This window comes from Henckelia pumila, chromosome 2 (genome assembly GCF_033568475.1).
Source record: "Henckelia pumila isolate YLH828 chromosome 2, ASM3356847v2, whole genome shotgun sequence".
NCBI lineage: Eukaryota > Viridiplantae > Streptophyta > Magnoliopsida > Lamiales > Gesneriaceae > Henckelia > Henckelia pumila.
Window position 1 is genome coordinate 108,218,090 of NC_133121.1, and position 17,958 is coordinate 108,236,047.

Genomic DNA, 17,958 nt, shown 5'->3' on the forward strand with positions numbered 1-17,958 from the left:
TAAAAAAAATTTATTCAAATGAGACTAAATGAAAACTCATCTTGAAATATGATTTTATATATATATCATCAAATTCAAGTATTTTAACGATTGGAGAAGCATTACAAATCTTGCAATGTTATGGTTTGGGGTAACTCAAATTACGGGTTGCTGAGAGTCTAGCATGAGAATACTACCCTCATACTACATTCAAATGTCAAATTTTAATCTAATTGTGTGGGATTCATACATTTTTATGAACCTCACATATATAAATCAAATTTGAACCTTAGATATAGGATAAACTCCACCGAAATTACGTAGCATCAAACATCAATGCCTTTACGTGTGCTCTCACCGATATATATAAAATATAAATATATTAAATACCAATTGACAATGTCAATTTTTTAGTATTAAATTTACTTGTGGCCAAAATTTTCTTTACGGAGCTGGTGGGCGCATGATAAAAATATAATTGTGGAGTATAATAATCTGCCTTCAGAATTAATAATTGTGTTTTCATCATACTGTACGGACATGACATCACCACCTGCTATTACATTTTCTCAATATAAAAAAATCAACCTCCCCCTTTAAATAAAATTCAAAGGTCTATCCTCTCAAAAAAAGAATTCAAAGGTCTGTACTTGAGAAAACAGTTGTTAGTAAAGATTCTCAAAGTTATCATGTTAACGACAAATTTTACCAAATAGCAACTAATCTCATCATTATTGATAATAAACAATCATCACCAGAGAAAACCGGAATATTATAAAGTTTGTCCATAAATCATGACAAACGTAATTGTTGAGTGACGGAATAATAATTATTTAAAAAAAAACGATTGTAAATTTGTATAATCCATTTTCGAAAATCCCCATCATCTTGGCCGCCAGCCACCACCGCCATTTATATTTCATTCCACTCTCCATAAAAAACCAAAACAAATTTTAATCATTTCCATGGATTATTAATGATGATGATGGTGCTTCATTTGGGATCATGCGTAGCCGGGAGAGGGAGAACAAAAGCCACCAGCACCCACACACACACACAACACACACAAAGAAAAGAAGAAAAAAAAAACACCAAATAATTTTATTATCATTTTTTTAGAAAGAAATAAAACAGCAAATAAATTAAGTTTACATTATTTACAAATAAGGAATTCCAAAGAAGATAAAGAGTTGAGCCTCGAATAATAATAGGAAAAAAAAAAGGTTGGTTAGAACTCAGAAACAAACCAACCGACAGGTGGAGAATTGTTTTATCCGACTAAAACTTTACAGTTCAACCTTTTTCCGACTAGGCAAAATGGTTCTGTCCCCTTTTGCATCTCAGCTAACCCACAAACAAACTGCAAGTACTTTACTCACGCACGCACTAACTAACTATCTAGACTAATAAATAACGGGGCAGGCAAATCATCAAAATTTACACAAACCTGCAAAGCAAGCTATTGAGGACGAATGGTTTTGCTTTGTTAGTTACTGCCGGGGGGCGGGGAATCTGATTTATCTTGGTTGATAATACGACATTTCGGGACTTGTTTTTCTAACATGGACGTCCCCTTGAAAGTAATCAATTGCCAACAGGTTCTTTTGTAATTCAAGAGCTGCAACAAACAGAATATCAAATATCATTACATGTTCGAGGGAGAGTGAGTTTGGCGAGGTTTGGTTAACTTCTAGCTAGTTGTACCTGCTCTTCAGCAATCGTTGTGAATCCAAACTTTTTTGTCCATATTGATTTCGCCTCTTCAGCTGCTGGGAGAACAAAGAGTTTCACGCCCAAGAAAGCAAGCAATTTTTCGATGCATGTGTACAGAATTTGGAAGTATCCCTGCAAAGGCATGCAACATGAGACAGACCATAAATTGCAGAGGGAAAATCTTGTAAAAAGAAAACAACCAAGGACAGTCTTTCAATGATGTTTTCGAACAAGATTTGGTATTTACTGAATGTGATCAACAAACACCATCATTTCTAAATATTTTCATTTTATTAAAATACAAAAAGGGCACATTTGGATGAATTTATACCTATTTGATTTGTTTGGATACATTTATACGGGATGAATCGCAAATCCAATTTTTATTAACTTCAGCAAATACAATAGTAATTGATATAGGTTTGAAATACACTCAAAATAGATGTCATTTCAATTTTGACACAAGGCACCAACATTTAATAGCTTTTTGCCTCCAAAGACCTACAACTACTGCTCTTTGATGAGTCAAACAAGAAGGAAAAAGGGTACGTACCCTATCTTGATTACCAACACGAGTTGCAGCCAATGGAAGTTCAGCCATCTCCTGCCCAAAAATCCGCAGGATCCCTACTGATACAACTGTTGAACTGCAATGTAGGAAAAAATTGTTGAAAACACAATGTTACATCAGCAGTGCTGGACGAAACGAAAGCATGGATGTGAGAAGCGGGTCTAACTTTACTGTCAATATAGCACAATGCATTCCACTGAAGTCTTGACCCCTTATATTCCTCCTGTCAATGAAGAGAGATTTGGGAGCAACACCCAACAACACAAAGTTATACGAATTTATGCAACAGAGAAATTCATGGCAAAAGGCAAAAGATGTTAACCATACCCGTAAACCATAGACGGAATGAAGTCCCTTCCAGTCTCTGAATCCACAATTGGGTCAAAACATTCCTGGAAACAGAACAGATTAATACAGAGAAGTCCATAAAAAAAAAAACCTACAAATAACACTACGAAATCACGAATTATATCTAATGAATTGTAATGAACAGCTCAAATACTCTGAACTGGACCACAGCCAAAGTACCACAATTTGATTGTTATTCTCGCATATACAGCCAAATAACCACATAAGTGATAAGACAGTGAGGGCAACTATAGCCCACCCAAAACCATTTCCTCGTTAGTAATCCAACTGCTCTTGAGATTTCAAACACACGGCCCAACAATGATACCAACTTTCGCACAATGTATTTAACCATTTTATCAAGGGAAATTGATTAGCATAATGATGCAATTCAAATTCTTTAATAACACAACTCAAAAATCACGTTTGGATACTGTGCATTACCAACAGCCACAGAGGATAGAATAGACAATCAGAACCTACACAAATCCAGCATTCAGCATTATGATGAAGCTTCAAGTCACAGCTAGAGAAGGTCGTGAACATTGAAATCATGAAGTTATAGCTATTAAGAAAACTGGATGCTCCTTCCATTTATTAACAAAAAATGACTATTATTATTTATTACCATATGTTTCAAGTCAACAGCAAACTAAACCTTGCTCACTCAATTTGTGCACCTACTCGAAGACAAGAAACTAATAATTTTTCTTTTATGAGAACAAGAAACTAAACTCTAGACACAGTGCAAAAGTGAAATCACAAGCATTTAAATTAAGATGCGACAAAACTTACATGAAATATTGCCACAGCCTGTGATAGCAACACTCGGGTTTCACGAGAAGTATTTTTCCCATTTAAGAGCCTCCATCTCACATCAAGATCTGGATCAGCAACTAAATTCTTTCCCTCCCACTTTTTCATTATGACATCTAAAGTAGCTTCTGGAAGCTTTTCCGCCCCGTTATTTAGCAAATTTTGCAGTGCAGAGTATATCCTCCCGCAATTCACAGAACAGAACCATTTTTCTTTGGGAAGTTCCTGTTGAAGAATCAGATCAAACTCAGAAATAGAAACAGGGAAACAAGAAGAACATTACAAAAGAACAGCACACAGCCACAGGTGATCTTTTCATTGAAAGTGCACCTTTAGATCAGACATCTTGCATTTCTTCAAACAGCCAACATGATACTCCTTTTCGCACTGTGAAATATGAAATTATAATCAGAAAATGGTCTCCATATTCACAGTAACTCAGTTAAGAAGGACAAACAAAGATGAGAATCAGGAAGAATACCTGATCACACAGTATAACAGTGTGTGGACCAAAACCAGATTTGCTAAAATCATAGCCTCTGTTTATCCACAAGAAGTTCAGATACAAACAAAAGAACAAAATTTATCACCAAGTTTCAAAACCAAAATACCAAGCCAATTATCTAGGGGCAAGTATGTTACCTGCAGATCACACATGCTATTAACTCAGCTTCTTCAGGGCTCCTGACAATGCGAATGCAACGGCTTTTTATCTGCTCTATCGCATCAATACCTAAAACTCTTCCAGCTGCAACAGCATTGGCATTGGATTCAACGAATCTCTCTCTCTGAAACATGTTTTGGCAGTATGTGCAATACCATTTACCACGAGGGATACATGGCAGCAATGCACATTCTGAAAAGTGACACGAGGAGGCAAATCAAAAATTAACTCAATAAGACACATTACACAAGTGCATACCTCTGCCTTAATGGCACATCATCATAAAAAAAATTCAAAACCGTCGCTGAGAAAAATGATGCACTGAAAATGAGCAGGTGAGAGAACAGAACCACGGTATAGTCACACATAAGTCACAGTTGTCTTGTCACTGACCGGCACTGAACTTGGGTACTGGCACAATTTTTAAATTCAATGCCAATCTTTGGCCCCAGCCATATACGACAAAACCTTATTCTGTGTACAAAATAAATAGGTTTTTCTCTAGAAGATATTGCAGGCTAAAACCTTCATTACTTCAACACAAAAGCTCATAGTCTCATATAAGTGCAACATACTGCAGGCAGATGCATGCACATGCATTGATACCCACAAAATACAAATATCCCACAAAAATGCTCCTACATTTAATTTTTGGTAAAAGTTCATCCAAGCTCGTCATTCAATTTTTGGTGAAAGTTCTGCCAGAATTGTGCGGAAAATTATATTTTTTGACTGAATAAATTCTTACATTATTTAAGGTGGCAACTGAGATAAGACTATAAGAGTTATGAGTTGATATATGGCTTTAAATGCCTTTGGCTTCGTAAAGGCGTAAAGCGCAATAGATGGCCCATGGCAGGGTGTTAGACTGTTAGTAGTAGGGACTCAATGAAAATATGAAATAGTACTTAAAGACCTTATAATCCTGGGTAACGAACTCAACCAGGTTCCTGATGATGTGACGTGACAATTAATTGTTCCGATAAATGGCTCTAGGAAAACACATAAGAACTGTTATTAAAGTGCCAGATACCCTAAAACTAACAGCCACGAGGAAGTCCCCTTTTGCAAATAATTTTTCTATTAAGATCAATTCCACAGTATTTTCTTCTTTTAAATTGTATGCATGAAAGAGGTGCAGTAGTAAAAATAAATAAGAATTTCTCCACAAAAATAAACAAAGAATCACGGGAAAACCTAGGCAGTTCAAGTCTGCAGAATCCTGTAAAAGAAGTCCAAGCAGCACGACAATCAAAACCAGCTATCAATATTGCCAGTCACTGAAAGTTATTGATCTCCCATGGCTTGAGATGTACTCAAACCAGACAAAAGAATGGGGAACAATGAATCAGGATGAACATACTGGCAGTGCATAGTAAGAAGAATTTCAAGTTATTCTAGCATCCAATGCTGCCCCTTTTCCACCAAAATACAAGACCAGGGTGGGAGAAAACAAAAGGATACAAAAAAATGTTGGTTATCATTAGGATTCATCATATGACAATAATAGTGCCATTTCAATTGGAAAATGTGGCAAGCAATAAATCAATGTCAATCTACATATAAATTTAAAATTTACCTTTGTGAAATGCCCTAGGACATCCATCACAAAGCACAAGTTTCCCACCATCCGCACAAATGATGCACAAGTCATCATTATTCTTGGCCGAACCATCACGACCTTTCAGCAGAGAGACAGCGAATTCATGGAGGGACACCCCATTAGATGTGTAGATATACATATAGCTGCAGAATAAATGGGAACGCATCAGGGCTAAAAATATATGCATTAAATAGAACGTGTTGATCACAATATTTCAGACAAACAGATAGAGAGGCTGACGGTTTTCTGCGGGCTGCCCAACCAGCATGAGCTTCAAACTGAGATGGACTGATCTGCTCAAAAGAGGTAACAAGAATCAACACATTAGCAAAAACAATCAGAACTTTCAACTTAAAAAAATCAAATTGATAGTTTGATACCTGAGCGTTGCAACAACGGCAAACTATTCCTGATCCCATTTTATAGCCTTCACGCAATTTCTGCGTACAAACAAAGGAAGATAACAAACCCAAAACTCAAAATAAGATTAAGAATCTAGCTGTTATCTAACTCACCTTGCCATGGGAATAATATGCTACTTCAGTTCCATCTGGTAATCCACCATCCTCAAAAACTAGCCTGTGCATCCTCTGATCCCTGTATAAAGGACAACACCAGAATATTTTCTTGTATGCCAAAGTAGAAAACATATACATGAAATGCAAAGTAAAAATGATATTTAAATATCTAAGTGGAAACAACTTTTTAGTTATCTTCCATGAACTCTTTGATTGAACTGATATAGATGGAGATTCAGTTTCTGAGGACTTGGAGAGTGAATTTGTATTTGACAACCTGTACCACAAGACGGAACATTCAGGTACAAAATATTGCTCGAGTTTGACCAGAGACAAAATGCATGAATTTACAAAGGATAGACGTTTACACTAACTTCTTTAAGAGCTTTCCACTAGCCTTGTTCTTCAGGGAACCATGTGAGGGATCACTACCATCTGTATCCACATATGACACAGACCTTGTATACCTCACTGAAGCACGTACACCGGATTTAGATGCAGAAGATGATTGAGACCTCCTTCAAACAACAAACAAAAGCATATCAAAAAAGTGATTGCATTATTACTATAAGTATAAAACTAAACAGCAAGTAATGAAAATTACTTTTCACTTGAAAAGTGGTCAATAAAAATTAAAAACTCACATATTTGTTATCTCCCATTTTCCTTTTGTCGTTGACATTGGCGATGATTTTTTGGAATACTTAGAATCAGAAGCCAACTCCAGATGCCTACAGACAAAAACACAGTGGCACGATTTTAAATCTAAGATTTCCTTCAGCATATGGAAAAGCAATATAGACTATGTTGCACGGATACGGGTACGAGTATCGTATCAGACACGACACGGATACGGCGATACGACAAATTTTACAAATATAAGACACGATACGGCTAGGATACGGCGAATATTAAATAATATAAAAATATTAAATATATATAAATTTAGTATTAGAAAAATAATCTGGGCAGTGGGCATTGATTTCAGAAGGAAAAAGAAAAAAAATGTACTAGAAACTTGAGTGCAGCAGCAGGCGACGGCGAGCAAAGGGGAGCGGCGACGAGCGGCTAGTGGCAGCAGCGATCGGCGGGCCGCGGCGAGGGACAGCAACTGCCGATGGGATGACTGATGATAGATGGACGATGTCGATGATGATAGAAAGACGCACTGGGCAGAAAAATAATCGGAGAAGAAAGCCTACTGATTAGGGCTTTTTAGGCCCAATTAATTTTGGTATATTTATTAAATAGTCCTCAAAGTCTTATTGTTTTTTAATTTAACCCTAGAAATTTTAAATTTTTTAAAATTGAGCCCTGACGTATCTAAAAACGTATCCTAGCCGTATCCTCGCCATGTCCTCGCCGTATCCGACTGGTCAAACTTCAAAAAAGTCAATGACACGTTTTTTACCGTATCCGATACGCGTATTTGTGTATCGTATCCGTATCCGATACTTCAAAAAAAAAATTCTGGAGTATCCGTGTTACATAGAATATAGAATTAATAATAAAAAACATATAATATACACACTTTCTTTTCTTCCTTCCTTGATGACTTTCATTTTGGGGAGTGTTGAGATCTTCAGTATTTTCAGAAATTGTAAAACAAAGAGCTGGCTCCGAAGGGCTGAATAAGACAAACCAAAAATTAAGTTAAAAAATGGAAAACTTCAATTATTATGATTTATAAACAACATGTATAAGTTAATGACTTGATAATTGCTGTATAGTTACATCAGTCAGGCACAACAGAAAAAACTGAAATAGCTCATCAGTAATCATAGAATTTGTGTTTAAGATTTAGTTACGATAGCATTGAACACTGGCAGTTATAAGAGATAAGTATAGAGATCACTTGCATAGTCAGAATGAAATTCAAGAATTTAGAAAATCAGCATCTACAGGCCTTCTGATTTTGACACAAAGGCCATAGAGAGCTTTTGTTGGCCCTAGCTCTCACATCAGGACTATCCGGAGCATACCTCTAACATCTGGTTACTAATAAATCCATAACTCGCAACCATCAATTCTGGGCACGAGTCCGATACATGTTAACTATTTCTTTTTTCCAAAACTTATAAAAACCTTGCATCAGGCTTCATGTATATTTTCGTCATGGTACATGTCCAGCAGTTAATAAAAAAAAGTTATAGAGCCTCCAAGCAGGTCATATCCACGAAGAGTTTGAGAAAAACGCAAATAGACTCAAGATCTCTCAGATAGAAAGAATACCCAGATGTCACACATTCCGCAACAGCGTCCAAATTCACATTAATCAAGCAAGAATCACAACGTTGCTCCACCTTTGCAGGCGATGTCGCAAGATACGTATCTGGCATACAAAGGTACCAAATTATCTTTTGTATAAGAATACATGAAACGTAAGAAGATCAGAGATGATAAACCACACTCACTCTTGCAACTGTGACAGACAAAAGATTCCTTCACATGCACGGGACCTATGAAGTTTCGTATGGTTTCTTCTAACTCCTTCACAGAAGCTTTGCCGCATTCTTTGACAATGTCCAGGAGACTTTTACCATTCTCTAAGCATATATACTGAGATGCACGTCTATATGATTTACAGGCATGGATCTCAAATTTACAAGGAGGTACTACCTATAATGTAAACACGACATGATCTCAGGATATATTTACAAGCACGGAAGCAAAAAAACAATAAGCACCCACACTTCTTCATGGTGGTGATCACACCAAACTACTAAATAAATTAAGCCCTCACCACAACTCCTTTGCACAAACTGCAAGAACAACTGATACCACCGTCTTTTATGGTCCCCCGCAGAGGAAACCCCTAGAAAAGAGAGCACGAAATAGTTAAGACTCTGAAACAAAACTGTTTCATGCACAAATAGTGATTGATGAAAAGCAACAGGCTAAACATAATTCATACAATCTGTAATACCATTAAAAAAAAGTCATGTTAATCCTTTAAGGAGACAAATCTATTTCAGTTTTTAACTCTTGTACACACGTTCCCACAAATATTTATATTTTACAACTTCCCGATTTTATCACATAACAACATAAGCATCCGTGATTTTCACAGATTAACAAATCCAAAGTTCTAAGTCAATTGCCTGATTAGTTATGTTAAAAGGCTTTTGCGGTCCTTCGCAAAGCCTCTTTGTAGGGACAAAAATAACATTGAGATTTGAGACAGTATCAATAATGCATCAACAGGAAGATTTTTTTTTTAACGATATTTACTTTTCAACAAAAAGTTTTCAAATACAAAAAATCTCTAGGAAACAAAATATTGATCTATACTATGTGATAAAAACTATTAAAGAAGGTTATAATCTTAGCATCTTCTACTCTCCCATTTCAAATTTTAAAATTAAAATTAGAATTTCTTTTTAATGAAAGCTAGATAAAAATGACAATTTAAACATAATCAACCACCACCATAACAACAATAATAACAATCACAAGACAAAACTGGTAGCTAATCATACTACCTTCTTGCCACCATTGTAGAAAACTGGATACCCCTCCAACAACCCAGTCTCTAAGAGCTCTCGAACAGTTGTAGGGCATCCTTTTATCAGGATATTTTCGGACATCTTCGATGTCATCGGACTACCCGATGCAGCCACTGTCGCACCCTTCGATCCGTCTACCTCAAAACCCTCCCCATTTTCAGCTTTAGAATCCTCAACCTTTAAGTTCAGTACTGATCGCGTAAATCTCCGGTGACCATCTCTCATCCCCACCGCCATGGGTTTCTGCTTCCCTTCAGTACCACTAATGGCGCCTAATTTATCCACACTTCCACCAATACTTACAAAGTCACCACGACGGGCTGCAACATCACAGTCCGAACTTACTACCTCCGCGGCCTTAGTAGAGATTCCCGAACATTCTACGACATTGTCAAAATATCCAATTCTTCTCCCGTTTCCACTCTTCAACCGCCCACTCCTCGAATAAACGGCGTAACCATTCGCCTCACTCGCCCTAACCCCTGTTCCATGGCGGTGATCCATGAAAACCGACCGGTCGGTCTCGGGTCCGAGAACCCGAATCCCCTGACTAAAAATTTAGTCGCTTTTAACTGTCCCAGACAAACAATTTCTACCCCAAATCCGGGCTTCAATTCTGCTTCTTTGTCCTGTTAATCTGTTTTTTGAATTCACTGATGCTGTGCCCAGGAACACAGCACCAGCAAACGGAAACAGAGGGATTCAGCGTACGGATCTGCGTCAAAAACGCGATTGAATTCCGTGCATTAAAGAAAAAAAATAGGGTTGATTCAAATTTCTCGGTGGTTCGGAGGATAAATTAGAGAGCGAAACCCTCGAAATTGAGAGAAATTGGCGATGAAACAAATTTCGAAAATCTTTTGGAATAAACAAATTTAAAGATTTTGAGAGAAGGTTTTTTTTACTGAATATAAATATCATAGATTTATATACACACGCCATTCTGCCTTGTTGGGGCGGACTCGCTGCGGTGCCTATGGTGTGGTACAGTACAATTACAACTAAAGTCGCATTTCACACCAAGGCTTTTATAAAAAAAAACGCCACGTCTTATTCATCAGATTGTGCGAAACGTAAGAGAAAAATCATGGTACCAAACTTTCGATATTTATTAATATTTTTTTGCATGTTTAAGTTAATGATTTTTTCGTTTCATTCCAGTCTAAAAAAATTTAGAAGCAATTTAAATTTATATATATTGTTGGATCAACAAATTTGAGACTCAAGAGGCTGTTTTTTAAAAAAATTCAAACATTATAAAAGTCGTCAATACTCAACACAAAGACACAAGGATGATCTTTTTTTTAAAAAAAAAACTCTTATTCTAACATTTTTCTTTCCAAAATACCCTTACAGTCTTACTTATTTTAATAAATTTCTATCATCTCCTCACTAAATATTATTTTCCAAAAAATTCCAAATAACATAAAATTTTGTAGATTAAAATATAAAATAATTTTAATTTTTTAATATAATTTACTCTAAAATTGTATTAGTATATGTATAACTTATTACATTATCTTCATCGTATTATACTAATTTTAGTAATTTTGATATTAAATACATCTTATAATATCAAACATATATTATTTAAAATAAGTTCATTCAAATTTTTTAACAACTTATTATCCTAAAACAGTTTTTAAACTCTAATGCACTAGATGTGCAAAACAGTTTAAATTTTTAGTTTTGATTTCAATTCCGTTGTAATTCAACATTTTAGTTTTTGATCATTTATCAAAGAGATTTGAATTCTCAGTTCGAAACTCTTTGTTGTTTGTTTACAAGTTAGATTGTGCACCTTGTTTTCATCCCGGCACGATTAGATGTTCAAGTTCCGACATGTCCATGCAAAAATAATGTTACAAATAGTCAAAGTTCTAAAAAGCGTGAAGCGTGACGAAGCGTTACGGTCAAGCTTCAAGCTTTACAAGCTTAAGCGAGTTTAGAACAAGCTTAAGCATGAAAAAGCGTTTTTCATTTTTTTATAATTTTAATTATATTAAATTAATTAATAGAATAAATAACCGATAACATATAAACTTAAAGATTTTAAGAATAAATAAATAAATTTTCAAGTTATAAAAAACGTAAGTATCAAAATAACAAATTATCTAGAATAAAATGTTTGTGTTAGATCAAATTTCATCTCTTAGTTGCAAATAAAGGAAATGTACGAAACAAATTTAATTTTGATGTATTTAAATGTTTTTTAAAAAATATATATATTATTAAATATTTATTATTTAAAATAAAAATTAAAAATTTTAATTTTAATTAAATATTATTTTAAAAAAATTATATTTTTTCACGCTTTTTTCGAGCTTTTTTCAAGATTTTTTACGCTTTTTTACGCTTAATATGGTCAACCAAGGAGTTGACCATTTTTTTCACGCTTTTGTCCAAAGCGAAGCTTTTTGCTCACGCTTAATCGCGCTTAAGTGACGTTTTTTCGTGCTTTTTAGAACACTGCAAATAGTCAAGTACTTATATATTTTTGAAATAACCTATAACAAATTTTAGAAGTCGCGGTTAATATTATAAACTCAAACATTAATTCGTTATTCCATCATTATTTTTCATTAACAACGGAATAATTTCAATCGAGAGATGAACCATTGCGGAATGGCTAGTGTCTTAGAGCATATTCAATGGTGTGAGGATGTTAGTGCGATGAATTTGGTAACTTCGTTGCATGATGATGTTAGCGATGATAACTTCATTGCTTGGATCTGTCAGGGTGCATGAGATGATGTTTAAATATTAAATTTTTATTTTCATTGAATATATGAGTAATTAAACACAAAATAAAATTGCATATTGAAAAAGTTTAATATTACACATAATTAAATTTTAAAAGCTTACACATAATTTTAAAAACATAATTAATAAAAATAACACACATATAAATATAAAAAACACAAATAATTAAGTAAAAATACATTATTAATTATTCATCCCCATGTAAATTCCATATATGTTCGATCAAATCCTTCTTAAGCCTATTATGCAAATCTCTGTTCCAAATGCCGACACGTCGCTACAAAAAGGCGTTAAACTCTACTGTATGATTTCTCGAATGAACAATATCTGGTGGCACATATTAATAATCTCGAGCATGAAGATAACAATCTTCGAACATATCATCTCTTTCGTCCTTCACAATCATATTATGGAGAATTATGCAAGTCTTCATTATATAATCTAAATCAATTGGATTCCAAATGCGGGATGAACCTCTCACAATGTGCCAATGTGCTTGGAGTATATCAAATACTCATTCAACATCTTTTCTCACGCCCACTTGATATCTTGCAAAAGTCCTATTTTGTGAGAGAGGCCGAGGGATGTTCTTGACAAAGACATCCCAAAATGGATAAATATCATCGGCAAGATAATACCCTATGTTGTATTCATTCTCGTTCACCTTTAACCCCACTGGAGGGGCTTCACTTTTTGCAAGGTTTAAGAATATATTGGACCTCTCCAGCACATTGATATATGTCGTTATTACATCCCGGTACGCCGAAGTATGCGTGCCAAATTCATATATAAATCTTTCGATGCAATGGACTACAGTATGATTGAAAGTCCCTTTTCATGTCCACTTTGATATTGTCGTGTCCAAGCTGTTGGACAAATTTTCCAAGCCCATAGCATACAATCAATGCTTTCAAGCATCTCGGGAAATCCCCTTCGAGTACTCTCAGCAGTTAGCCGAGCAACATCCTAATGTGCTGGTTGCCTCAAATATTGCTCAGAAAATATATCATACACCGCCCTACAAAATTTTTTCAAACATTCCAACACTGTCGATGGTGATGCGCCTATTCTCAAGTATTCGTCAAAAACATCACCTGCTACATCATATGCAAGCAGTCGGGCTGCATCCGTAACTTTTGCGTGATTTTCGCTTGCAAGCGTATGATGTCGGGTTTTAATCTAGAAAATGAGTCCAAGTCGATCATAAAGAGAATAAATAAAACAATATTATATTAAATATTTGTAACTAATAAAATTTTAATCTTATGTAGAGCTACGATGATTGTTTGAGTTTAAATAACTAAAAATTGAAATAAATAAAATTAATTAACGACGAGTTCATATGTGATTCTTCTAACGACTTCTGTGGATTTATGTCTTTCGAATAATATAAATACCAAAGATGTATTTTTTCTTTTTCCTATGTCGTATTCAAAATCCCCTATCTAGAGTGATAGATTCCAAACAATAAATCATTCAATATATGGTCAGTAAATTTAAATCATTAAAATAAAAAACCCAAATTAACTGTGCGAAGAATTCAAATACATAAATCAAAATATCCAAATCATGGTTCCAAGTCAAAATCCATCTACCTCTAGGCTAAGAAATTATTTCATAATGAATTTAATCAATAAAATAAACATGTTCTTTCAAACTTAATTCATAAAAATAAAATAGAGTATCAAAGTGAATCAAGAACGAAGTTAGAGTCCGTCGCCGAATGCCACCATCTTTCGTCTTCGTACCGAATTCATTGGCTCTTTTGCACTCCAAAAACCTTCAAGTCATCGTCCTCTCTCCAAATATGTTGCTAACCCTCTCGAGAATGCCCCAATTTAGTCAAGAAATCTCCTTAAAAATTTACCTAAAAAATTTCCAAATTTTGATACAGCGCAGCGTTGGAGCGATGCCTCTTCGGCGCTGGGGTGCTAGAACTCAAACTTTATGGGCGCTCTCTAGCGTTGGAAAGTAGGCGCCAGGGCGCTGATCTGTGCACTTTAATTTCCTAATTTGCGCTATTTTCTTCTTCTTTTTCGTATATTTCTGACTCCTTTAATTCAAATAAAATATTCATAACTCCAATTAATTCCTGCAAACAAGACCAACAACAAGAAAAAATGCATAATATCGTTCGATACATAACAAAAGTCAAGTCAAATCATATAAAATATAAGTGCAAAAATTGTACTTATCAGTAACCTTCTGAAGTGATGACAACTCAAGCATACCAGTTGCGTCCTTCCATTGGACAAAGTAAGCTACACATTTGTCTATAAAGGTTCAAAAATTCTAAAAAAAAAAAATCTCCTCGTTCGAAATCGCCTTCGAAAATCTTTCTCGTCGTAGAGAGGACTATCAACGAATTAATATTTATATAATCTTCCAGCCCCGAAAATACATTCTCGATCTTTTTGTGTCTTTTGTAGCCACGTTTGAGGTCGACTATCCCATTTCATGCAAAAAAACGGTGTGCTCCAAAAATCGATAGATTGGTTGTCGTGAATAGAAATTGATAAATCATGGGATCGAAAATTTCATCATCTGATGATGGTGATGATGAAGAAGAATAAGAATAACTCTTGTATGTCATGAGAAACAAATGTGATTGAAAGAAATTGGATTGATGTAACGAGAAACAAATGTGATTGAAAGAAATTGGATTGTTTTTGAATGAAAGTGGAAGAATATTGATTTTTTGAAATTACTAGCCGTTTGAGATTTTTATGCAAATTTTTTAAAAAGATTTTTCTATTAAATTTTTTTTTTGAAGACTAAAATGATATTGAACATTGATCTACTACGACAAAATCATCTCATTCACTCTTTTATATTTTTTAAATAATATTTTATTATTAATTTTATTTAAAAATATTTTTTAAATATTTAAAACGATTATTAAATCTGGTCGTTTGATCTCTATCTGACCGTTAGATCAAAAAGCTTTTTTAAATAAAAACAAATAAAATTTTTAAAAAAATGTTTGTTAACTTCACTACGTGGAAGAAATCTGCGCGGGGCCCGCCTGCAACGCAGGTAGAAGGGATGGTCCTCATGCAACTTTCTCGCCCCTAGAAGGGGCGAGAAAATTAAATGGATGGTGGGCTTCTTCACCCACTGGAAATGCTCTTAGTTAGCGTCGAATGATAGCGCACATTATAATTTACTAAATCTATAGCTTAAATGTACTACATATGACTAATTATTTCTCATAATTGGTATTAGGACACTGATAGTAATACATATTTAGGAACTTGATCATCTCCTCGGATAGATTCATTCTTATATCTTCCTTAAGTTCTAGACATCCAATGTTGGATACTCTCGCATAATGATTTCTTGTATACATTACCACATTTTACGTTTATGGAATATTAATTTGAAAAAGACTTCCTTACCATACCAAATCGGTCGGTAAAAACCACTTGAACTTTACAATAGTAAAATATATATATATATATATATATATATATATATATATATATAGATATATATTATATGAGTACATATGCATGTTTATTTGAATAATAATTATTTAAGGAAACAAATTAAAATGTTTATTCCCCAAATACATTGACCTCTGATATAATAAGCTTAGGTGTGCCTAAATAAAAGCAATCAAATACAATAATTTATAGTTGAGACCAAGCTTGGAGCTTCCGGTCATACAATCAGAACACTAGAATACATATAATTAAGAGAATCGAGAGTGCCAAAGGATAGAAGTTGCCCTACATAAAAACATCATGATGCCACCACTTGATCCACACTATTCATGCAACCAGTGGAGCCACCTCCACTCCGCCTCCGCCACCGCCACCGTCACCCCTCGATTCCTCCGAGCTCAGCCATCAGAATAAGTGATCGATGCGGGGGTGGCTAGCTAGCTAGCTAGCTAACACAACCAATTCTTTGAACACATAGACATACATACATGTATGTATGTATATGTGTGTGTGTGTGGAAGGTGTTGGCAATATTAAGAGGGTTCGATGAAGATGGGGTTGTTCGGGAGTTATAAAGAAGTTGGAAGTCACGAAAGCAATAAAAGAGTGAATGAATTTGTGGTCACTTTTGGGTAAAGAGAAGGGGAAAAGGTGGAGAAAGAGAGTGAGATCAAAGTGTACGTGGGATCTAATTGGCATCTTCCATAGGATATGCCATTTGCTACTCCAATTCTTTTTCCTAATATGTAATAATAGTTTTAATATTATAAGAAACATGGGATGGATGCAAATCGAATTTCTGGCGTTGTCTTAGATTTCAAGAGCTCACAAATTTAATGTTTACACAAGATTAAGGACAATAAACAAAGAGATAAATATTTTTTCTTAGGATTGTGAATCTTGTTATTCTCACACGGTCGCCTGATTCAAATTTACAATGAAAACTAATACTTTGTTTGATCGATCCGTATCATAAAATTGACTCGTGAGATCGTCTTATAGGTTTTTATGTGTTAATTATTTGGACGACTAGAGATAAAATAATCGGGATATATTGTAATGTAATTATTCTTTTGGGGTTGTATCCAAATCGAGAAATTTTTTGATTTTTTATGTGCCATAGGAGGGGTACGTAAGCACTAAACATGGTTTTCGAATCATACTCGAGAGTATATTCTTTTCCAGATATTCCAGTGTTGAAGTTCTTACAAAATATAAAATAAGATTTTAAATATTATTCGGGACAAAAAAGCCATTAAACTCTTCTCTATGTTTAAATATTTACATAGGCCCAAACCAAATTACAATCGTGCTTGATGCGGATTTTGGTCGTTGCCTAATGGGCTTGACGATCACCATTATGGGCCGTAAATAAACAATGATTAATTGATGGGTTAATTACTGTTCGGAAAACTAGGGCCGACAAATTGAAAGCACGCAGGTCTTCAAGTTAATTTATTACACTTTACAAAAAACATTACATGTCTTCGTGTAAAACAAGTGTAGGTGAAACAATATCATTTTGACTGGATCTTATATAATTTTTTTTTTTTTTCGGTGACGTGGGAATCCGCAGCCGCTACTTTTTAGTGCACACGGACTAATGTAATAGCCTGCAAACTATGTTAGTCTGGTAAATCACACTAGGCGGTAAATCACACTAGGCAAGTCATGTGTGACAGACTAATCCAAGAAGATGTTGGTAGGGATAATCAAACTCCTGACCTCTAGCCGAGAGTTCACCTACTCTACCAACTTGGACACCGGGGATCTTATATAATTTTTTGTTTAGAACTAAGATAATCACATGATTTATGGACTGGAATTTTTGGAATTCTTGGTATGACTCATTTATCTATGTTTTTTTAACTTTTTATTTATTTAACAAATAAAGGTTCATCTAAATTCTAATCGCACACACCAGTATTTCTTGGGGAAAATAAAAATAAGAACCAGAGCTCCACAACTTCTTTTCTAAGTAAAAGGACCAAAAACATTTATAATAATTGTATTCCAACCAAAAGCTTCAAA

At 34.7% G+C, this 17,958-nt stretch overlaps 1 protein-coding gene across 2 annotated transcripts; it reads right to left on the minus strand.

Moving 5' to 3' along the window:
- Positions 1-1,074: 1,074 nt before the first annotated feature.
- Positions 1,075-10,615, minus strand: LOC140882354 (uncharacterized). 2 transcript variants are annotated; one of them, XM_073288309.1, is made up of 21 exons: positions 9,695-10,615; positions 8,956-9,027; positions 8,627-8,831; positions 8,445-8,544; positions 7,744-7,839; positions 6,857-6,943; positions 6,587-6,730; positions 6,397-6,489; positions 6,210-6,291; positions 6,075-6,134; positions 5,935-5,987; positions 5,671-5,837; positions 4,070-4,283; positions 3,909-3,966; positions 3,758-3,814; positions 3,407-3,652; positions 2,591-2,655; positions 2,430-2,486; positions 2,246-2,339; positions 1,684-1,824; positions 1,075-1,597 (listed from the first exon to the last, which is right to left on the minus strand). In XM_073288309.1, the coding sequence occupies exons 1-21, from the start codon at positions 10,220-10,222 to the stop codon at positions 1,466-1,468; spliced, it is 2,751 nt and encodes a 916-aa protein (XP_073144410.1). In that variant the 5' UTR covers positions 10,223-10,615; the 3' UTR covers positions 1,075-1,465. The 2 variants fall into 2 exon arrangements, with proteins under 2 accessions (XP_073144410.1, XP_073144409.1); XM_073288308.1 differs by having other exon boundaries at positions 6,581-6,730.
- Between the last annotated feature and the right edge of the window lie 7,343 nt (positions 10,616-17,958).